This window comes from Haliotis cracherodii, unplaced genomic scaffold (assembly GCF_022045235.1).
Source record: "Haliotis cracherodii isolate W230 unplaced genomic scaffold, xgHalCrac1.p SCAF_27, whole genome shotgun sequence".
Taxonomy (NCBI): domain Eukaryota; kingdom Metazoa; phylum Mollusca; class Gastropoda; order Lepetellida; family Haliotidae; genus Haliotis; species Haliotis cracherodii.
In genome coordinates, this window is record NW_027266283.1 from 4,536,061 (window position 1) to 4,560,295 (window position 24,235).

Sequence of the window (24,235 nt, forward strand, 5' to 3'; positions counted from 1 at the left end):
GGACGATCTGATTGGCGTTGTTAGCGTGGACACACCCAGGCTCTTTTGTCAGCAGGGTAGGAATGGTTACCTGATTGGCATGTTTTGCCGATTGACAGTTGAGCACTTTTACATTGATGGCGTGCTTGTCTGATTGGCTGGAACTTCTGATTGACGTTAGCCTATACTGTCCCCTGTTGTGTATTCACAGTCTGAGCACAGTTCAGGCAATTTACGTAACCTTTCATTCTACATCGACACATGCAACTTTAAGCATGAATGTTGGTCAGGTCGATGCATGACCAGGTACTACTGATTTGAGGCAAGACCATTTATGACCATCATTTAGCAGTAGCAGTAGCAACAGTAGCAGTAGCAGTAGCAGCAGTAGCAGTAAAGCTCATCTTAACACTCAGTCTTCCACACTAAGCAGATATACAGTTTCTATTTTAGCTTTTTTGAAAGTATTTTCTATTTCAGCTTTTGTTTCTGTTGAATTATATTCGTTAGCATTTCAGGGTGGCAATATATTTTGTTGTCCAACAAGTAATTGTTATCCCAACATTCTATGTCCAGCCCATTCGTGACCAACTCGTGTTATTCCGGGACAAGCCGAATAGCGACTCGTGCCCCTCTCGCCCCTTTCCGTAACCTGCAAGAAGACCCCTCCCCCTATCGATAAATGTTATGTGCGAAAATACGTCAAACCAATCAGAATGCGCGTATGATTTCAAGTTCTTCGTCAAAGAATCCCTCAAGAAATAATTTTTGATTTTACATATGTCTTGCATATAAAGATATACGCAAGACACAGTTAAATGTGTTCAATAATACTGTATAATTCCGCAAGTCCATCTGTGCTTTAAACTGCATCTGAAATATGTATAATATATGGGGAAATATACGTGAACCACAACGCAACGATTGGACAATTTTTTTAGGTATGCCCGTTTGCGCTAAGACGGAACCCGGTCGCAAAAATGGCCATGAGAGGGACACGAGTCGCTAATCGGCTTGTACCGGAATAACACGAGTTGGTCACGAATGGGTTAACCCCTCCAGGCGGCTGTTATGTAACCCTATCTTGTACACAATACCGGTTGTACGATGATTAGTAAAAGTATAGGTAATAAGTAGATGTATATGTTACGAGTAAAAACCTCTCCTTCAAGTGTATCTTCCATGATATAGCCCACTCTCATTAATTGTATGTTTCTCTTTCCCAGCGTCACGGCTATGGAGCTGAGACAAAGAGACCCAGCCACCATAAAGTAATTATCGTCCAAAAAAACACGCACGGCAGACGGGTCCCACACAAGTGACTGGGAATAGTGGCACTCTAAGTTGAAAATGTTGGTTCCTGACCACCCTAACATCTACAAGTTTGTAAGTTTGTAGACATCATGAAAAAAAATTAACAGTCTCATTCTCTAAATTCAGGCCGATGGCAGGCTGCCGACAAAGATAAGAAAATATCGCAATCCCGACACAAGTATCTCAGTTAAACAATGACCTTACGACCGGCAGAAAAAAAAACTCTAGTTGAGTATGCGGATGCTGTATCTGTTGGCCTGTAAACTTGTTTGAAGATGTATGTCTCTCAATTTACCATAGACCGCCTCCGTGGTCTAGTGGTAGAGCGCCCGCCCGGAGAGCGGAAGGTCCGGGGTTCGATTCCCGGCCGCGTCATACCAAAAGACGTTAAAAGATGGGACTTGTTGTTACCCTGTCTGGCGCTCGACATTAAGGGGGTAAAACAAGGACTGGTCGGCTCGGAGTCAGTATACTGTGTCTCAGCTGGGTGTTCATGTTCAACTGCGACATGGTATCTCATTGGGCTAGCACTATAAATCGGCATCAGTCCTGACTAGTACAAGCAGCCACAAGCACACGTACATGCACGTCGCTATATAAGTGCAATAATCTTGGACGTGACGTTAAACCCAATTTCACCTCACCTCACCATTTACCATGGCTGACTGCACTTTTACCCTTTTAACAGTGGACACTGATTACAGTATAGGTGTAGGCTTTTTGGTCCAACAGAAATATGCAGGAAATTATATGTAACAATTCTCTGTGTACTAAATACATGTTTAATGTTATCAGTTTTGCATTCTGAGATACAGGGATGAAAGCATCTTCTGCAATTAACAATACATGTATATAATAAAATATAATATAAGTTCTCTGCCGGAATGCTTCTTGGAAATCATTTGATCAAGTAAACATCACTGCGTGACAAGACGAATCAACTATTTATACCCGATAAAAGAAACTGCCTTATTTTAGTAACAGTGCTATTTTATGACAACTGAATTTTCTAATTAGCAGATACATGAGCGAAAGTGACTACATGTACGTAATCCGTATCAATCAAAAGTGTCAAAAAATGAAAATCATATCTATCGGGGACACACCAAATTACAAAGTTATTCATTATTATATATGTGTTACAGTCTAAATACTTTAGTGATACATTTTTCAGAGGAGAGGGCATACACACATGTATATAATTGGCGTTATACAGAGTATATGATTGGCGTTATACAGAGTACATGATTAGCGTTATACAGAGTACATGATTGGCGTTATACAGAGTATGTGATTGGCGTTATACAGAGTAAATTGTTTGCGTTATACAGTGTATATGATTGGCGTTATACAGAGTATGTGTTCGGCGTTATGCAGAATACATGATTGGCGTTATACAGAGTACGTGATTAGCGTTATATAGTGTACGTGATTGTCGTTTTTCAAAGTGCATAATAGGCGTTATGTAGAGTACACAACAGGCGTTATACATAGTATGTGACTGGCGTTATGCAGAGTACACAACAGGCGTTATACAGAGTATGTGACGGGCGTTATGCAGAGTACATAACAGGCGTTATACAGAGTACATGACTTGCGTTATGCAGAGTATGTGACTGGCGTTATGCAGAGTACACAACAGGTGTTATACAGAGTACATGACTTGCGTTATGCAGAGTATGTGACTGGCGTTATGCAGAGTACACAACAGGCGTTATACAGAGCATGTGACTGGCGTCATGCAGCGTACATGACAGGCTCTATTCAGAGAACCTGACAAACGTTGTACAGAGTATATGACTGGCGTTATACAGAATATATGGTAGATGTTATACACAGTATATGATAGGCGCTAAATTTACTCAAAAGTAATTTCAGGGAATATGTCTAAAAAACTTGATGTTAAATCATGGAATATGTATAGTACCTGAAAAAAATAGGGATTATGTATATTCCCTGAGTGAATCAGACATTAAATATATTCCCTGAACATTTCAGGGAATACACATATATATTCATATTTCCTGTAACATATATACAGACAGACAGACAGACAGATAGATAGATAGATAGATAGATAGATAGATAGATAGATGGATAGATAGATAGATAGATAGATAGATAGTCCTCGCGCAGTGAAACGATTCCCGCAAGACATACTAGATTTAATGGTGTGGATACTTGCCCGATCCGAAGTTATCAGCCTCGCCGCTCTGAAATCAGTCGGATCCGAAGTTATCCTAGAATCCGCAAACATGTCGCCATCATCTTACGAAATCCGAAAATCCGTACGCAACGCAGAACGTTTTAAGTTGAAGTCGGATTCTGACACACCTTACACGACTGACTGCCGAGTGTGAATTTATTGAATCGTGTACACACACGTTGGCGCGTTTTAGACCGTGATCGTTAATAATTTTGACGGGCGTGGTGTGAGGAAAAAAGGTAATAAAATACATAAACAGGTAGGAAGTGATCGATCTTTAAACACAAAAATACACAATGGCGGAAAAAACAGGCGAGCTCTCCACCAAAGGAAGAAAGGCTTTAAAGGTCTCTGATAGGGTAATCTGCAAATCTACAGGGCCTGTTTGTGTTTATTCTACAAAAATAATGAGAAAATTATATTCGTTTCTTTTGGATGTACTTAACATCTATAGTGAGTCAGCATTCAGATACTACACGACTAGGTATGTTCATGTGATAAATATATACATATATCGGAAATAAGTCTGTTTGGTTTGTTATTTCAAAATCAAACCCATTTCGGTGCACCTTGTCGACTAATGTTTAGTATCGTATTCAATAAGTGAAACGTGTTAATGCTGTCGCGATTTGTTTCACCAGTAAGTGGAATTTAGACAAGGACACCATGTAGACTGAAAACGCTTGTATTTTGATGGCCGCAATGATGGCTACTTGTCGTTTCAGTACCGGTCCAGCTACATACATACACTATGCGTCTATCATTGTCTCTGTCTCCTAGATCCGCCCACCTCCCTACCCCTGCCATGATATTGCTTGAATATTGCTAAAAAAGTATATGATAGGCGTTAAATTTACTCAAAAGTAATGTCAAGGAATATGTCTAAAAAACGTGATGTTAAATCATGGAATATGTATAATACCTGAAAAAAATAGGGATTATGTTTATTCCCTGAGTGAATCAGACATTATATATATTCCCTGAAAATTTCAGGGAATACACATATTCATATTTTCTGTAACATAAATACAGACAGACAGACAGACAGACAGATAGATAGTCATCGCGCAGTGAAACGATTCCCACAAGACATACTAGATTTAATGGTGTGGACACTTTTTGTGGTTTCAAATGTTACATTCAACATAAGGGTTGGGAAACCACTGACGATCCCTGGGAGGAACACCAGACAACGTCACCTGAGGGAGACAACATCAATTAAGTGTTAATGATGACGAAGCAAAACATGGACCAAGGAAAGGAAATCAAATTAATTGAAAAACATAAGAAAAATGACGAAACATTTCAAACTTATGTCGCGGGGGGCTTTTAACATTAATATTACACGATATTAAATACATGTTCCTGTCACTCCAGTTTTACCGCCTTTAAGCTTTTTGTGGACAATTCAGAGATGAGAGAAGAAATAAATTGCTATTTATTCCGTGACTGACCAAGCAGTTTCTTGTGCGTTAATGTTTCCACAAACCGCAAAAATAGTCCACGCCCATTAACCGACTCCTGCTTCCTGGTTGTTTGAAATAGAATGGGCGAGTTTGCGTTGCATTATTGCGCTGAACGATTAACTATTTTTGTGTGTTGATGTATGGAGTGTAATTCATTGTTAAAACAATGTTGTAACAAAGAACACGTACAACTTTACGGACAGCTTCTGGTTTATTGCATATAGCGACGTTTCCGGTGTAGATTCTTACACCGTTATCACCGTTATAAGATTGCCCACAACCAAGTGATGAGAGGTCTATATGCATGACATGTTGTGTTAAGCAGCAGATTAACATGTCATCAAGTCATATTTAAATTACTACAGGACCCACGATCCATGAAAGAAGTCGCAAAAATGACAACAAAGAATTTATTGACACTCTGTCACAAAAACAATTTGGTATAAGTTAACATGATTCGTTCCTTCATTAGAGAGGCTTGTTCTGTGGTACTAACGGGACGCTTAGCTTATCACTATGTTCCCAGAAGTGAAGTCACAAACGTTGTGAGAGTTGCGTTCCTTAGGCGTGTCAGGAACCTGTGATCGTGGATTCGTTCTGACTATTCTCCTGAGTTTGTCAGCACATTCCCGTGCTCATGTGTTTCTCCAAAGTGGTAAAGGGCGTTCCACGGGATCTTAACTCGCATCAAGTTGACACCTGTAATACACATGACATACTGTTCAAAGTGGAATTTAAACTCACTCACTCACTCGTTGCGTTGAATATTCTTTCACTTGAATTGAGATGTTCATGTACCTGTGTGTGCTTGATTGTACCTTTCGGTTCTTATAGTAGCTAGCGCAATCCGAAACTATGCCACAGTTTAACATTGACACCCCACTCAGATATCTTGTGTTATCCACTAAATGCCGAGCGCGAGGCAAGGAAAGAGTGAACGAAGCACCTAGAGAACTGCGTATCTGTTTTCTGTATCTCGAAACTGATGTATAACGACAAGTTCCGAATGTAGATGATTTTGTTTCTTGACAGTTTAAACATCCTGTCGTTTCTGAGCGCCATGGTTTCCTACACACAAAAGCTTGTACTATTGTGACTATATTTGTGTTGTGTGGCGGTTCTCCTTTGCTAAAATCGTGAAAGAGGTGGTCGAGAAATGAAGTCGAATTTTGTTCCTCAGACAGTCACGCTGGGAATGTCGTATCAGAACAAAGGGTCTGATATTTATGAGATTGCGAGAAGCGACAGACAGCTTCGAGCCAGGGGATATAAATGCGAGGTAGAAGGAATTCGTGTTGCCATGCTGATTGGAAAAAAGTGTAGCCGTGCCGAAATAGCAGCACTTAGGGATTGCTGGCTGGTGATGCACTCGCTACAAGACCAAACACGACACGGGATACCGTCAAACCCGTTCGTAAATGTCCCTCTACTTTAATCCAGTCACAGCTACAATCATCAAGTATTACTACATTACAGATAGATTATAACTACATTACACATGGGAAACAATTATGACGAAGCGTCAGATAATCATCCATCCCTGCTAATTTCACAATTAGTAAAGCTGCCGTCATGTCGCCGGAGTATTGCTGAATGGAGCGATGGGAACAAACAAACAGAAAAATTTGTAAGGTTAAATTCGAGGAAGGCAGTTGGGAAGCTTTGTGGAAAGAGCCTTTCAGCGATATTGCTTCAGTGGTGAAGCTGCGACAATTCCACTCACTAACTCCCTCACTCATCCCGAGGTGTAGTGCCCTAGTGGTTACCTCATTCAACCGTTGCGCCGGAGCCCCATGTGTGAATCCCCATATGTACCTCGCTGTGACCCTGCTGAATATTGCAAACGGCGTAAAAATCCATTCACTTACTCATTACAAGGATCTACTTCAGGGTGACTTTGTCTCTGGAATATAGGCGTCCGAACAACGAGGCTGTGATAAGCGGTTTGGAAAATCCATTTCCTCCATGAAGAACCCTGTCTTTAAAAGACCACTCTCCTTGCACAAGCCCGATATACTGTCCATCAGCAACAAGCACTTCAGGGAAAATAAACGGAGTTGATAAATTACCACTGATTTCCATGAAGCTAAACATTGATCGTGATTGTTTCACGGGGTCCCCGCAATTGGACAGATCATTATCCGGACACATTAATACGGAACAGATCTGAGTAAAACGCCCGTCATCAAAACCATTAAATACTGCCAGAACAAACAAATCCTGAAGGGCAGAGAGGTTCTCCCTGGTGTAGACCACCGTGCAACACACATCCTCTCTACAAGCACGTTGCGTCCCAGTGTGGTGCTCTAGGGCAACAAACGTGTAGTTTTCTCGTGGAAGGGATGTCCATCTGGTGAGCTTTAACGTGTCAAAAAGTGGGTCAGTCTTGTCAAATGAACGTTCTACAGATACAAAAGATGAAAATCTATCCCCTGAAGAGACGTTTTTATCTTGTTTCATATCAATGACAATCCAGTTTTCCCTCTTCTTCTGCAAATACACAAACGGATCTTGGATACCCGTCTCCACAATAGAATCGACATCAGCTACCAACAATCTACCCTCACTGAGGGCACCGTCGTTGTAGTAGTATGTCGCCGACCCCGTCGGGATGTAGATGCCACTGCCTTGGAATTTAAACACCGGGTAGTGTATATTGGCCGCGAGCACGTTGACCCCAAGGCCCTTGGCGAAGGCGGAGTGAAACTCAATGGCTGCGAGATACGGAAGTCGGTCCATCCACGCCGTCGGGAAGACCATGTTCCGTATCCCCTCCTTCTGGATCAGCTCGACGCCAGGGTTGTAGAACAGGATATCGAAACAAGTGAATAAACCGAACTTTCCGAACGGTGTCTCAAACCAGGCCAGTTCTAATGGCGGCGTATCAAACTGATCTTCCTGGAACAGGTGGCGCTTGTGATACCTGGCGACCAGAACTCCTTCCGGGTTAAAGGCCACATCGGTGTTGTACTGGTACTGGTCGTCGTCTGGGCACTTTGGGTCGTTGCTATGGTTACATGGTTTTCTGTCACCCATGTTTGCAATAACATACATGGCATTTTCCCTCGCCATACAGCTTAGTTCCCGTTGTATCGTGGTATCGGTGTCGGTGTCGGTGTCGGTGTCGGTGCCGGTGTCGCTACCGGAAGTCAAGCATGGATTCCACTCGGTGATGCGGGGATCAGGGATTTCTTCCAAGAATGGCTTGATCGTGTTTCGGTTGAATATCATGCCATATATCCCATCTTCAGGAAATACTATGATATCAGCACCCTGAAGGACAAATAACAACGTTTTAAAAACATCTTTATGATATCAGCACCCTGAAGGACACATTACAACGTTTTAACAACATCGTTATGATATCAGATCTTTGAAGAACAAATAACAATGTTTTAAATTCGTTATACTCAAAAGCAAAATTAACTGTTAGTGATCTTATCTATCACATTTGGGTGATATATAAACAGATATTTCCAACTCATCTATAATTCTTTGAACATTTAAAGAGTATTGTTGCTAAGCCGGGAGTAGATGGTTTCAAAAATTCAATTTTCAAATCGGAAGTGTGCCTTGCCAACTTCATAATATTGCTCAAGGTATTGATTCACATTTCCATTCGAGAGTTAAAAAGGGAAATGTAAGGTGTTTGGCTTTCGTTGATATCTCAATATACATTAAACGGCATCGTGTTTCTCTGGTTTGTGTGTTTGTCAAAGGGAGATAGGTCAGTTCGTTAAGCCAATAATCCATATCATTATTATTATTATTATTATTATTATTATTATTATTATTATTATTATTATCAATATTCATTTATCAATAAAATCCTTTACATTTTCTAATAGGTATATCTACATGCATCATCGATAAAACAGCGTATTATGTCTCCATTCTATTATGACCAATAGCCTGGATCCATCGACACTATAGATTGATCCACTGGGGTTGCCGTGCAACCAAAATAAACTTGTAAGCGAGACAATTCCAGCGATAAGTTAATTAGAGATGGAGACGGCGCCGTCACTTTCCACACGAAACTACGGTGGCGAATGTGTCCAGGGTATCTATTACAATAGAATTGATAAATTGTTCCCTTGATAATCGAGGATGATATACATGAGATGTGCAACATGTATCACTAGTATTTTATGACGCGGACAGCTCAAGTGGAAAATAAATACAATCATAGATTTCACAGCACATTGTTTAACACAACGCGGCAACACTCCACAATGCCAAAGAAAAAAAACGATATTGGCTGATCTTAGTAATTGGTTTTTAAGTTGGGCACGAATGTTTATTGCATACATATTTCATGACTTAGATAATATTAATGTGTCATTTTTCAAATTATTCTCTGAATACATGACTGCAATATACGTTGCTTGAATATATATGTAAACATTTAGATATATAAAAGAGCAAGTAAAAGTATTTATACAATAACCAGAGACAATAATGGTCTCTGCAATAACTAAATCACAGACTGTTAAGCGAAGCGGTCCAGCTCCAGGAAATACTACTACGTCTGTGTAATGGCGGAATTAAGTGTGAGTGAGTGAGTGTGTTCAAACGTAACGTCACAACGGCATTATTTCAGCCATAAAGCGACGATAACAAACTGATATATATATACAAATGGTTCCTGAATACAAAGATTCTAAAAACAAATTTGTGAAACATATTTTATCACAACTATACGGAACTGTGAAGCGCCAGTCAGGGTTCAGATTCAGTCTTCTAAGACGCCATAATTTGCTGTGCAGAGTTGCGTCCCTTGGGCACTCCAGGAACCTATGACTGTGGCTTTGAATCCCGGTTCGCCCTGGTTATGTTTCTAGGTTTGTCAGCACCATACCCGTGCTCGTGGATTTCGCCAAAGTGGTAAACGTCTGAGACCTGCATCACTTCGGGCTTTCATCCCACAAGTCGGGATATAACTGGAATACTGTTCAAATCAGCGTTAAACCCAAGTCACAAACCATATCTGTGTTCTTTCTTTTTTATACATCGGTATTGCATCACGATATGTTAAGTACTTCCAGAGTAAGTGACAACACTAGTTAGGTTAACAAAATCATGACAACGAATAGAAGAAACACAGTCGCGACAACATACATAAGTATTAGCGACCAGGAGATGTCACTAAGCTGTGCAGTACAAAGCACCAAACATGGACACAACGGACAAGCTATAGGGACATATGAGAGTGAGTGAGTTGGGTCTTAACGCCGCTTTTAACTTTATTCCAGTTATATCACGGCGTATCAGCTTAATATAATGTGGGAGGAAAGCCCGAAGTGATGCAGGTCTCATATGTTTACCACTTCGGTGAAACCCACGAGCACGGGTATGGTGCTGACAAACCTAGAAATATGATTAGGGCGAACCGGGATTCGAACCCACAATCATAGGTTTCTGGCGTGTCCATGGGACGCAACTCTACACAGCGAATCGCGGCGCTTTAGACGATTGGGCCACCCGTGCCCCCGGAAATATGAGAGGGTGGGTGGGCTTTTTTGGATTAAACGCCACTTTCAACAGTACCTAGTTCTATCACGATGACGGGTTAATGCTGGAGGAAAGCGCAACGTGCCCCATGTTGTTAACATGATTTTATCGAAACGTTTCGGCGCTTTATGGACGATGAACCTTACCTCACTCACTCAACACGCCGATGAATGCGTGCAGTTTTACGCCGCTGTTTGCATTATTCAACAAAATCCCCGCGACGGACACGCCTTATAACCACCGCACCCAAAACTTGGATGAAGCCAAGTGAGTATGGTTTAGGCCGCTCTTAGCAGTATTCCAGATATTAATATCACGGCGAACCAGAAAGGGCCTTCACACATTGAACCCATGCGGCGATACGAACCGGTGTTTTAGGCGTGAAGAGCGAACGCTTTAACCACTAAGCTACTCCACCGCCGTTGAAGCCAAGAGACACGAATATGATTATATCAATTATCATAATAAGGGTGACCATGAGATTCGAATATATGAATATATACATATTCTGTTATGCACCAGAATGAGAGCTTATAATGTGAATATGTAAATAGCGATAACAATATCAGTATTCCTAGCATGAGCCGAGTAGTATAGTTTATTTACAAAGGCAAGCCAAGCAGGGCTGTATTTTAAGATATTTTACTTCAACAATAACACTGTGATTGCTACACTCACAAACTGACAAGATATCAAAGCCCTAATATGAATCAACGTTTAAAAAATATACCCCTTATTGCGACTGTACTAGTAATCGTGTACTTCAATTCAAAACATCAGACCACACGCTCCCCATGTGGAGCCTCACCAGCTCAAGTCTTATGCGTTGTGTTTTATACATGGATGGGCATACCTCTCTAGAAGCTGCAGCAGCCTGTGTCTTGTAGACATGTATATTCTTCATCATCTGTCGCACAGCCTCTCCCCTCGGCACGGGCACCAGCAGGCAGCCCCAGGGTATGTGGACTGCGTGCTCATACACAGCCGCCTTGTACCCGCCCCGGCCCGGTTGGTAAGTTAGCGGGGTAGCCTGGGCCATGCACACCAATCTCACTATTAGCGTCACGAGGCAGCAGCCGAGCTCCCGGTCCATGTTAACGATGTTGCTGCTGTGGATGTTGTAAGGTACTGTTCAGGTTGAAGCCTGAGGAATGAGTGACAGCTGGGTAATCATGGTGACGGTTCATCAAGCGTCTCCTGAGCGCAATGTTACTGTTCAAAGTCCAAGGGGTTCTTAACCGTCACCGCGGACGGCACGACTATTTGACACATACCGGTGGGATTCTGGGTTGTAATAGCGTTCCCCTGCAGTCTATGTATGTTTCAAGAGGCGACTATTTGGATTTATATGGACTGTTTGCTTAATTACCTCAGGTTGGGGTGTCAGGCTCGGTGACTTGGTTGATTACATGTCAAGTTTTCCACTGTACTATGTGTGTGTGTGTGTGTGTGTGTGTGTGTGTGTGTGTGTGTGTGTGTGTGTGTGTGTTGTGATCTCGTGGATCTTAAAACAGTATTGATTGCATTGTTCCCGTCAGATAAAATACATGGTATGTCTTGAAACGCACACGCCTTCCCATCACTAAACATTCAACAGGGGTACGTCCTTGAGAGTTTGGAGGGACACACATTCTCATCACTAAACATTCAACAGGGTACACTAAACATTCAACAGGGGTACATCCTGGAGAGCTGGGGGGGGTCATACCTTCCCATCACTAAACATTCAGGATGGGTACACTAAACATTCAACAGAGGTACATCCGGGATAGCTTGGAGGGACACACCTTTCCATCACTAAACATTCAACATGGGTACATTCTGGATAGTTAGGAGGGACACACCTTCCCATCACTAAACATTCAACAGGGGTACACTAAACATTCAACAGAGGTACATCCTTGCGAGTTGGGAGAGTTACACCTTTCCATCACTAAACATTCAACAGGGGTACATCCTGGAGAGTTGGGAGGTCACACCTTCCAATCACTAAACAGTCAAGAGGGGTACATCCTGGAGAGTTGGGAGGGACACACCTTCCAATCACTAAACAGTCAAGAGGGGTACATCCTGGAGAGTTGGAAGGGACACACCTTCCAATCACTAAACAGTCAAGAGGGGTACATCTTGGAGAGTTGGGAGGTCACACCTTCCAATCACTAAACAGTCAAGAGGGGTACATCCTGGGAAGTGTTTAGGGTCACACCTTCCAATCACTAATCATTCAACAGGGTTACATCCAGGAGAGTTCGGAGGGACACACCTTCCCATCACTAAACATTCAACAGAGGTACATCCTTGCGAGTTTGGAGAGTTACACCTTTCCATCACTGAACATTCAACAGGGGTACATCCTGGAGAGTTGGGAGGGACACACCTTCCAATCACTAAACATTCAACAGGGCTACATCCTGGGAAGTTTTTAGGGTCACACCTTCCAATCACTTAACATTCGACAGGGGTACATCCTGGAGATTTGGGAGGGTCACACCTTGAGTCTTCTAATCTAACAGTATTCTAATCTAACAGTTTACGTCACATAATTCATTGTGAACACGCCAGTCGTACCCCGTCGCCTTTGCGTGGTGGAAGCATACACTAACACTTAAACGTAAATGAACCAAACAACTAGATTATTTGGTGATATATTGTAAAGACAAATAAAACTACAACCAAAAAAAAAGTGTTCTCTTTCGGACATGCCTGGTTTTGCCCTTTTATCAATATATTCGTTATCAATGTTTATCAATATATTCGTTATCAATGTTTAAGATCACTAGTAAAGAAAGTTTTGTGTTGGTGTATATAAATACCGTTTGCAGATGCATTACTTAACTGGCGATAGTACCGTGTATGTATGTCGGTTAATACTAACACTGACGGCAGTGTCATATATGTAATAGTAGTAGTAGTAGTAGCAGCAGCAGCAGCAGTAGTAGTAGTAGCAGTAGTAGTAGCAGAGGTAGTAGTAGTAGCAGCAGCATCAGTAGTAGTAGCAGCAATAGTAGTAGTAGCAGCAGCAGTAGCAGTAGTAGTAGCAGTAATAATGGAAGTAGCAGTAGTAGTAGCAGCAGCAGCAGTAGCAGCCGCAGTAGTAGTAGTAGTAGCAGTAGTAGTAGTATCAGCGGTAGTAGCAGCAGTAGTAGTAGAAGTAGCAGTAGTAGTAGTAGCAGTAGTAGTAGTAGCAGTAATAGTAGTAGCAGTAGTAGTAGCAGTAGTAGTAGCAGCAGCAGTAGTAGCAGTAGTAGCAGCAGCAGTAGTAGTAGTAGTAGCAGCAGCAGTAGTAGTAGTAGTAGAGCAGTAGAAGAAGCAGTAGCAGTAGTAGTAGTAGTAGTAGTAGTAGTAGTAGTGTTAGTAGTAGTAGAAGTAGTAGTAGTTGTAGCAGCAGAAAGTTTAATGAAAATCGGAGCAAGTGCCTCAGAGGCTGATAATGTCATAGCACACTTTTAGGGGAAACAAATGCAATAGTCGACAATTTGATGTGCGCAAAATAAATATTTTATTATTAATTTATTTCATCATTTTTTCCTTTGAACAGGATGTGTTGCGAGAGGCCTGGCTATTCATGACCCACGTGATCAGTCATGTTCTGTCAATATGTATGTAAACTATTTGTGAATCATCCACAGTTTAGAGCCAAAGAGTAAATAATATTTCTGTGTAATCAAGAAGTGTCTCATCCGGGTTTCCAGGTCAACGCCCTCACTCATCTTTCTATTGGTCAGGATGTCAATATCGAATTACCACATTCCAATTTACAATAAGATATGATAATGACCTTTACAAGTAATGGCAGTATGAAATATATTTGATAGTGATTTTTACAAAACGTATACATCTAAACAGTACAGCAGAGAAAACTAAACGGAGCCAGTTATAGGCCACTCAGAGAACATGTGAAAAAAGTAAAGAGGACACTGTAGAATAGAACACTGTAGGAGAAAACACGATGGGGGGAATGCTACAGAGAAAAGTGTAAAGGAGAACTGTGAACTCCGCCAAAAATATCTAAAGAACAGTGTACAGGGGATAACTACAGAGGAAAACTGGGAACTCCGCCGAAAAATTATAGAGAACAGTGTAGAGGAGATTACTACAGAGGACAAATGGGAACTCCGCCAAAAAACTATAGAGAACAGTGTAGAGGAGATTACTAAGGAGGACAACTGGGAACTCCGCCAAAAAACTATAGAGAACAGTGTAGAGGAGATTACTACACAGGACAACTGGGAACTCCGCCAAAAAACTATAGAGAACAGTGTAGATGAGATTACTACACAGAACAACTGGGAACTCCGCCAAAAAACTATAGAGAACAGTGTAGAGGAGATTACTACAGAGGACAACTGGGAACTCCGCCAAAACACTATAGAGAATAGTGTAGAGGAGATTACTACAGAGGACAACTGGGAACTCCGCCAAAAAACTATAGAGAATAGTGTAGAGGAGATTACTACAGAAGACAACTGGGAACTCCGCCAAAAAACTATAGAGAACAGTGTAGATGAGATTACTACAGAGGACAACTGGGAACTCCGCCAAAACGCTATAGAGAATAGTGTAGAGCAGATTACTACAGAGGACAACTGGGAACTCCGCCAAAAAAGTATAGAGAACAGTGTAGAGGAGATTACTACAGAGGACAACTGGGAACTCCGCCAAAAAACTATAGAGAACAGTGTAGAGGAGATTACTACACAGGACAACTGGGAACTACGCCAAAAAACTATAGAGAACAGTGTTGAGGAGATTACTACAGAGGACAACTGGGAACTCCGCCAAAAAACTGTAGAAAACTGTAGAGGAGATTACTACAGAGGACAACTGGGAACTCCGCCAAAAAGCTATAGAGAATAGTGTAGAGGAGATTACTACAGAGGACAACTGGGAACTACGCCAAAAGACTATAGAGAACAGTGTAGAGGAGATTTCTACAGAGGACAACTAAGAACTCCGCCAAAAAACTACAGAGAACTGTGTAGAGGAGATTACTACAGAGGACAACTGGGAACTCCGCCAAAAAACTATAGAGAACAGTGTAGAGGAGATTACTACAGAGGACAACTGGGAACTCCGCCAAAACACTATAGAGAATAGTGTAGAGGAGATTACTACAGAGGACAACTGGGAACTCCGCCAAAAAACTATAGAGAATAGTGTAGAGGAGATTACTACAGAAGACAACTGGGAACTCCGCCAAAAAACTATAGAGAACAGTGTAGATGAGATTACTACAGAGGACAACTGGGAACTCCGCCAAAACGCTATAGAGAATAGTGTAGAGGAGATTACTACAGAGGACAACTGGGAACTCCGCCAAAAAACTATAGAGAACAGTGTAGAGGAGATTACTACAGAGGACAACTGGGAACTCCGCCAAAAAACTATAGAGAACAGTGTAGAGGAGATTACTACACAGGACAACTGGGAACTACGCCAAAAAACTATAGAGAACAGTGTTGAGGAGATTTCTACAGAGGACAACTGGGAACTCCGCCAAAAAACTGTAGAAAACTGTGTAGAGGAGATTACTACAGAGGACAACTGGGAACTCCGCCAAAAAGCTATAGAGAATAGTGTAGAGGAGATTACTACAGAGGACAACTGGGAACTACGCCAAAAGACTATAGAGAACAGTGTAGAGGAGATTTCTACAGAGGACAACTAAGAACTCCGCCAAAAAACTACAGAGAACTGTGTAGAGGAGATTACTACAGAGGACAAATGGGAACTCCGCCAAAAAACTATAGAGAACAGTGTAGAGGAGATTACTAAGGAGGACAACTGGGAACTCCGCCAAAAAACTATAGAGAACAGTGTAGAGGAGATTACTACACAGGACAACTGGGAACTCCGCCAAAAAACTATAGAGAACAGTGTAGAGGAGATTACTACAGAGGACAACTGGGAACTCCGCCAAAAAACTATAGAGAACAGTGTAGAGGAGATTACTACAGAGGACAACTGGGAACTCCGCCAAAACACTATAGAGAATAGTGTAGAGGAGATTACTACAGAGGACAACTGGGAACTCCGCCAAAAAACTATAGAGAATAGTGTAGAGGAGATTACTACAGAAGACAACTGGGAACTCCGCCAAAAAACTACAGAGAACAGTGTAGATGAGATTACTACAGAGGACAACTGGGAACTCCGCCAAAACGCTATAGAGATTAGTGTAGAGGAGATTACTACAGAGGACAACTGGGAACTCCGCCAAAAAACTATAGAGAACAGTGTAGAGGAGATTACTACAGAGGAAAACTGGGAACTCCGCCAAAAAGCTATAGAGAATAGTGTAGAGGAGATTACTACACAGGACAACTGGGAACTACGCCAAAAGACTATAGAGAACAGTGTAGAGGAGATTTCTACAGAGGACAACTAAGAACTCCGCCAAAAAACTACAGAGAACTGTGTAGAGGAGATTACTACACAGGACAACTAGGAACTCCGCCAAAAAAGTATAGAGAACAGTGTAGTGGAGATTACTGCAGAGGACAACTGGGAACTTTGCCAAAAGACTATAGAGAAAAGTGTAGAGGAGATTTCTACAGAGGACAACTGGGAACTCCGCCAAAAGACTATAGAGAACAGTGTAGAGGAGATTACTACAGAGGACAACTGGGAACTCCGCAAAAAAACTATAGAGAACAGTGTAGAGGAGATTACTACAGAGGACAACTGGGAACTACGCCAAAAAAACTATAGAGGACGATGTAGAGACGATTACTACAGAGGACAACTGGGAACTCCGCCAAAAAAGTATAGAGAACAGTGTAGTGGAGATTACTACAGAGGACAACTGGGAACTCCGCCGAAAAAGTATAGAGAACAGTGTAGTGGAGATTACTGCAGAGGACAACTAAGAACTCCGCCAAAAAACTACAGAGAACTGTGTAGAGGAAATTACTACAGAGGACAACTGGGAACTCCGCCAAAAAAACTATAGAGAATAGTGTAGAGGAGATTACTACAGAGGACAACTGGGAACTCCGTCAAAAAACTGTAGAGAACTGTGTAGAGGAAATTACTACAGAAGACAACTGGGAACTCCGCCAAAAAGCTATAGAGAACAGTGTAGAGGAGATTACTACAGAGGACAACTGGGAACTACGCCAAAAGACTATAGAGAACAGTGTAGAGGAGATTTCTACAGAGGACAACTGGGAACTCCGCCAAAAAACTACAGAGAATAGTGTAGAGGAGATTACTACCCAGGACAACTGGGAACTCCGTCAAAAAACTGTAGAGAACTGTGTAGAGGAGATTACTACAGAGGACAACTGGGAACTCCGCCAAAAAGCTATAGAGAACAGTGTAGAGGAGATTACTACAGAGGACAACTGGGAACTACGCCAAAAAGCTATAGAGAATAGTGTAGAGGAGATTACTACAGAAGACAACTGGGAACTACGCCAAAAAAACTATAGAGGACAATGTAGAGACGATTACTACAGAGGACAACTGGGAACTCCGCCAAAAAAGTATAGAGAACAGTGTAGTGGAGATTACTACAGAGGACAACTGGGAACTACGCCAAAAGACTATAGAGAACAGTGTAGAGGAGATTTCTACAGAGGACAACTAAGAACTCCGCCAAAAGACTATAGAGAACAGTGTAGAGGAGATTACTACAGAGGACAACTGTGAACTACGCGAAAAAGCTATAGAGAATAGTGTAGAGGAGATTACTACAGAGGACAACTGGGAACTACGCCAAAAAAACTATAGATGAAAATGTAGAGAAGATTACTACAGAGGACAACTGGGAACTCCGCCAAAAAAGTATAGAGAACAGTGTAGTGGAGATTACTGCAGAGGACAACTGGGAACTCCGCCAAAAGACTATAGAGAACAGTGTAGAGGAGATATCTACAGAGGACAACTAAGAACTCCGCCAAAAGACTAAAGAGAACAGTGTAGAGGAGATTACTACAGAGGACAACTGGGAACTCCGCCAAAAAACTATAGAGAATAGTGTAGAGGAGATTACTACAGAGGACAACTGGGAACTACGCAAAAAAAACTATAGAGGACAATGTAGAGACGATTACCACAGAGGACAACTGGGAACTCCGCCAAAAAAGTATAGAGAACAGTGTAGTGGAGATTACTACAAAGGACAACTGGGAACTCCGCCGAAAAAGTATAGAGAACAGTGTAGTGGAGATTACTACAGAGGACAACTGGGAACTACGCCAAAAGACTATAGAGAACAGTGTAGAGGAGATTTCTACAGAGGACAACTAAGAACTCCGCCAAAAAACTACAGAGAACTGTGTAGAGGAGATTACTACAGAGGACAACTGGGAACTCCGCCCAAAAGCTATAGAGAATAGTGTAGAGGAGATTACTACAGAGGACAACTGGGAACTCCGCCAAAAAAATATAGAGAACAGTGTAGTGGAGATTACTGCAGAGGTTTGTTTGTTTGTTTGTTGTTTAACGCCGCACTCAGCAATGTTCCAGCCTGATAACAGCGGTCTGTAAATAATCGAGTCTGGATCAGACAATCCAGTGATTAATGTCATGAACATCGATCCACGCAATTGGGATCGATGAGATGCATCAGCCAATTCAGCGAGCCTGACCATCCGATCCCGTTTGTCGCCTCTTCCGACAAGCATGGGTTGCAGAAGGCCTATTCTACCCCGGATCTTCACGGGTCGGATCGTATTCAAGCTCTATCCACACATAACATCCATTGTGACAATGGAATAGTTTCATCATACATCATTATCATGTTTTCAATGCATAGCATAGCAGATAATCAAGTATTAGCTTGGACGTCGTTTTAAAAAGGTGCCCTCGCAACGTTGCATGAACAGTTGTTGATCAAATTCTGATTTGAGTCCATGGGTGGCCCAGTCGTCTAAAGCTCAGCAATTCACTGTGCAGAGTTAGGTCCATTGAAAACATAAGATTGTGAGATCGAATCCCAGTTCGCCCCGATTACCTTTCTATGATTGTCAGCACCACGCCCGTGCTTGTGGGTTTCACCAAGGTGATAATCGTTTGAAACCTGTTTTACTATGGGCTTTCCTCCCACGTCTAGCTGGCACGCCGTGATATAACTGGAATACTGTTGAAAACGGCGTTAAACCAAACACACTGACTCACACAAATCTTGACTTCAAATGTGAGGTGTCCTGTGTCAGGATTGCATATATGGTTCAATGTTCAGTGTTTCATGATATATGACTGATATCATGTGCATTGATCCACGCAATTGGGATACCATGTTAGCGAGCCTGACCATCCGATCCCGTTAGTTGCCTCTTACGACAAGCATAGTCGCCTTTTACGGCAAGCATGGGCTGCTGAAGATCTATTCTACCCCGGATCTTCACTGGTCACGAACCGACCTGATGACATATTGCTTTGTATATTATTACACATGGATGCTGGCCAGGTATCCCCACGTACATCAATACATTGATTAGGCCATATTGATATCCTATTTGATGCTAATGTACCAGTAAGTTGGTCAAGCCTTGCTTTTAGGAGATTTACATGCTTTCTATTTTAACACAGATTACTAATGTTGTTGATTGGATATATACCCATTGTTGGATGTATTGTTAATGATTTTGGGATTATTTGATATCTTAAAAATGCAGTAATTGGTGCTCTTATACATCAATTCGTAATTCAACGTTTGCCATGTCCACATCAGATGTCGATTCTCCAAATTCAATTTTTATAACAGTTCATTAATGATCAATCACTGTTATGATACCACATGTCACAAACGGAATCAAATGCATTGCTCCAATCCAGATGTATCTTGTAATAAACAGCAAATGCCAACACCATTCCCTGATGAATTAAATTAATATGCGTGAGTGTTACACACAGTGTAACCGCTAAAATTCGACCTTGGAAATAAAAGTGACATCCGTGTACATTCTACGAGTGCGACCATATCATGAATATCATGAATAACTGTGAAAAGTAGTGATGACATCAGATGTTTGCGAAAAGGTGCGATTTTTCTGCCCCACACATTGCGAACACGTGTAAAGGCAAGTCAACGTCTCACATGAAAATGATGGCCTGAATGTGAGAATGTTAGTAATTGTAAATAAGAAAAAAAAAGTTCAAGCAGTGATGATGTCAGTTCACAAATTGGCCTTGTTCTCGGTAGCTATTGAGACCACAACGTGACTCTTAAACTGATCCGCATCCTCCCGACATGGATTGAAGAAGGCTTTGGGTCCTAGCTAGCCCAAATGTTCTGGGTGTTAATGTCTGGCGATTCTGACAGCCATGTGAAAGTGGTAATGTAATGTATTCATAGGCAAGAGTGGAACATGCAGTCCGGCATTATCTCCTCTGAAAATTTCTCTCTGTCGCAGGTTAACTTTAACTAATATGTTAATTATGTCACCAACTTGTTTCCATATCTAATATTGGCTTGAACAGGCCACCTTAACTGTGGTCTGTCAGGTATATGCTGGGCCCTGGCACATGCAGTCCCTTCAAATGATGTAGAGGCAGATCACAGGACTGTCCTCTATAAAGACTGCATGTGTTAGGAACCCAGCACACACCATGCCGAACCACCAAGCCATATAGCATGTCATTTTGTTATAATTACAGGACTCTTCATCATCAATAAAACATCAGCCCAGAACACGGACTTTGTTGTTCCCGTGACATCTCTTATGGTCAATAATAAGAATCATGTGTAAAACGTGATCCCTGTGACGAAAAGCTATCATAATTGTCCCGTTTACACAAGATAGGATATCCACAATTATTCTTTTGTACGTGAAGTGATGTGTGGTATATTATGTTTAATTTTGTTTGACGACACAGTCAGCAACAACTGACAAGCTAGTGACGGAAATTATATTTTATATTATTGTGTAGCAAGCAGAGGCATAGGCAGATCCAGGGTTTCTGGTGTCACCACCCTTCAATTACCTGTAGACGCATGTTTCCCGAACTGACCAACAAGCAGCGCATAGTTAAACTACATTATTCTGCAATTTTAACATTTTAAGGCCGGAATAATGATGAGCTATCTCATTCACCCGAGTGACTCAGAATTGGTGATATGTAGTCCCAGGAACTGGTTACTTTTTATGTTTCACTTTTTGTTTCCTTATATTTCTTACTTCCTCTTTTTTCAACTGATGTTTTTGTAACGTTAAATAGTCGGATAAAACAGTGGCTGTTGATGCGTCTTTTGTCCTCAAAGCATAAGTCGCTTCGCTAAAATATTCTGATCTGTCCATGTTGTGATGTTCGCTCATTTAGAACGCTGAGTTTTGCTGTACGCGTCAGTGGAAACATTTTCAATAAAACGAAGCTGCAGGAACTACTTTCTTTGTGTTTCAATGAGTTTCCATAGAAGAGAACATGTCATTTCTTGCCAAATATTGAATGAATAGAGCACGTTTGAACATTCATGTCAGGTCAGTTGATGAGAAAACATTATTTGAACAGAAACACCCTGATACATCCCTTCTCAGGTGGTGCGTCACAAGTTTCACGTGAATATTTCACCTTGAATACAACTTAATCGTGATGTGAAGATATGTGTGATCATTATTGTTAGAAAATCAAAATTGCGAGAGTTGTTTTTAAACAAATGCATTGTCAACTGACAGCGAGAGCACTGTATTTTTTGTAGCCTAATTTTCGAATTTGCTAGGTTTTATATTACTGACATTTTACTGACATTTGGGTTGTCCTACGTTCTGTACCGCTTCAGACGTTTCCTCCGCATAAACCTACATGTAACACGCTGGGATATAACTTACATGACGGAGAGGCGATACAACTTTGGAATGATCAGCAGTCCGAACATTACCATAAAGGGATCGAGCCTACAGCAACACACTTAATAACATTGGAAAGTTTATGTTCCTCAAATGAGCTCAAATGCATTTCTGAAGAAAATTCGGACTGATTTGTTTTGTACTGCAGAAATTTTTGGAAGAATCTTTTTTATACCTCCAGAAATTTCTGCCAGACATTTATTATTTACCACTTTGAATTGCACTTCAAAATATTGCTCATCAGTCATTTTTGTAGTAAACAACACGCTGGTGTTGAAACATTAGGCTCTGTGGTCAATCAATATATTTTGCAGTGAGAGAAAATCATTTGGCCTGATAGACTAGGGAATCATATCAAGATTTTCAACAAATCATTTCATACTCTCATGGCCTCAAATGCCCGATTAGCTACAATGAAAACTAATTAGTGTATTTTTCATACTTTTATTATACATGGTTTGATACAGAAAAATGGCGTGACACTATAGTTCACGAAAGTCAGCCTCACAAGTATGGTATTGAAACCACCTAGTCCCACAGTAGTTGTAAGTGTGGCATCACGTTCGAGTTATTGGAGGATGGTGCACAATCATTCGGGTCACAACTGCGAGTTTTCCAGGTGGCACCCGGTCCAAGTAATGTCCATCACAGTGGCCTTTGTCAGGTACCAACTACTTGTCCTCCACAGCTCGTTCAAGTCTTGGTGGATCAAGTGATTCATACTGAATGAAAAAGAAAGACAACGTTACAAGTAAGCACTTACAAATTGATGACATGTAGAATTAGTATTGTCGTAACATTGATTTTCAGCCATCAGCGCGTTTTGTTTCTCATAATTAATGCTATCTGTCTCTGCTAGTCAATTTGAATGGCACTGACAGCATCGAAGCAATGCATCACAACCTAAAAGCAGTTCTGCACCCACATTACTAAGAAAATTGTTGGCACTTCCAGTTAAATGACATCATTTCCCGTTTGGGAAAAACAGAAAGTGTTATTCCACTAGCTACCATAAACAGAAAGTTATAAGCACTTTTGGTGTAATGACCTTGACCTCAATTTAAGAGAATCACATGTTTGATTATTTTTAGCTGAAAACAAAGGTATAAGCTCTTACAAACAGGTTATACACACACATTATTTCCTCAGTACAGAAAGGAGCAGAAGTATCTTAAGACAGACCAACCCAGTGACCTCAATCTTCATAGAAGGTCACTCAAAACCTCACCACTTCAAAGCGCCGCCCTCAGGACGTCGTCCTTCCACAACTGGTGATGAGAACTGGTTGTATTATAAAAATTGCTGAACGAGTGACGTGCCAACCAATCGATCTTAGGAATTAATTTGTTTGTGTCATTTTAATGTTTTTCAGTGCCATGTCCAGAGAATATAGAATACACTTAACAAAAACAAACAAACATAAACATTTGGGGGATTATTATGGAAAATTGGATTTGATTGTCTAGTCATTTAGACCTTATAGTAGGTCTTCGTCATTTCAATTAATTGTAACTACATTGAACGCTTTTTATTATTGAGAACACGTGACCTTGACATTATCGATATCAACTGCAATATTTTCAAGGGTTAACCAGTTTATAAAACCAAATATGAAGTCTCATGGTGGAATTCAATGTCACAACGAAAATATGGTACATGCTTTTCATTGAAAATAGGTCACTGTGACCTAACAAATATCTGCAGAAATAGATACTGAAGTGAAAGGCACTGTTCTGCCTCCAGGGTGTCCTCGTGACAGTGACACTGAATATCTTCAGGCAATCATTTCCTCAAGAGGTCTCGAATAATTTCGTGACAGTGAATTATCACTGAATATCTTCTTAGCAATCAATGCTTCGAGATTAACTTTTGGAACTCTTCATGACAGTGAAGTGTCATTGAAAATATTCTTCGTACTCAATGCCTCAAAACGGACGATTGGAATTCTTCTGTCTCCAGGGTGT

The 24,235-nt window shown here is 41.2% G+C and overlaps 2 protein-coding genes across 2 annotated transcripts; one reads left to right on the forward strand and one right to left on the reverse strand.

The window, feature by feature from the left end:
* Positions 1 to 6,846: 6,846 nt before the first annotated feature.
* LOC139473172 (pantetheinase-like) lies at positions 6,847 to 11,572 on the reverse strand. The gene is made up of 2 exons (XM_071255687.1): positions 11,333 to 11,572; positions 6,847 to 8,238 (listed from the first exon to the last, which is right to left on the reverse strand). The coding sequence occupies exons 1-2, from the start codon at positions 11,570 to 11,572 to the stop codon at positions 6,847 to 6,849; spliced, it is 1,632 nt and encodes a 543-aa protein (XP_071111788.1).
* Positions 11,573 to 11,630: 58 nt separating this feature from the next.
* On the forward strand, positions 11,631 to 18,732 carry LOC139473173 (fap1 adhesin-like). Its single transcript, XM_071255688.1, has 9 exons — positions 11,631 to 11,645; positions 12,711 to 12,840; positions 14,447 to 15,322; positions 15,450 to 16,115; positions 16,170 to 16,837; positions 16,928 to 17,137; positions 17,398 to 18,100; positions 18,214 to 18,341; positions 18,481 to 18,732. The coding sequence occupies exons 1-9, from the start codon at positions 11,631 to 11,633 to the stop codon at positions 18,730 to 18,732; spliced, it is 3,648 nt and encodes a 1,215-aa protein (XP_071111789.1).
* Positions 18,733 to 24,235: the final 5,503 nt, after the last annotated feature.

Excerpts from the sequence above, each read along its gene's own strand:
- LOC139473172 (XM_071255687.1), bottom strand. The coding sequence starts at position 11,572 with ATGGACCGGGAGCTCGGCTGCTGCCTCGTGACGCTAATAGTGAGATTG. Across the intron at positions 8,239-11,332 it reads CTGCTGCAGCTTCTAGAGAG|GGTGCTGATATCATAGTATT; the intron begins GTATGCCCATCC and ends TTTGTCCTTCAG.
- LOC139473173 (XM_071255688.1), top strand. Across the intron at positions 12,841-14,446 it reads ACAGGGGTACATCCTGGAGA|AGAAAAGTGTAAAGGAGAAC; the intron begins GTTGGGAGGGAC and ends GGAATGCTACAG. Across the intron at positions 16,116-16,169 it reads CCAAAAGACTATAGAGAACA|AGAACTGTGTAGAGGAGATT; the intron begins GTGTAGAGGAGA and ends AAAAAACTACAG.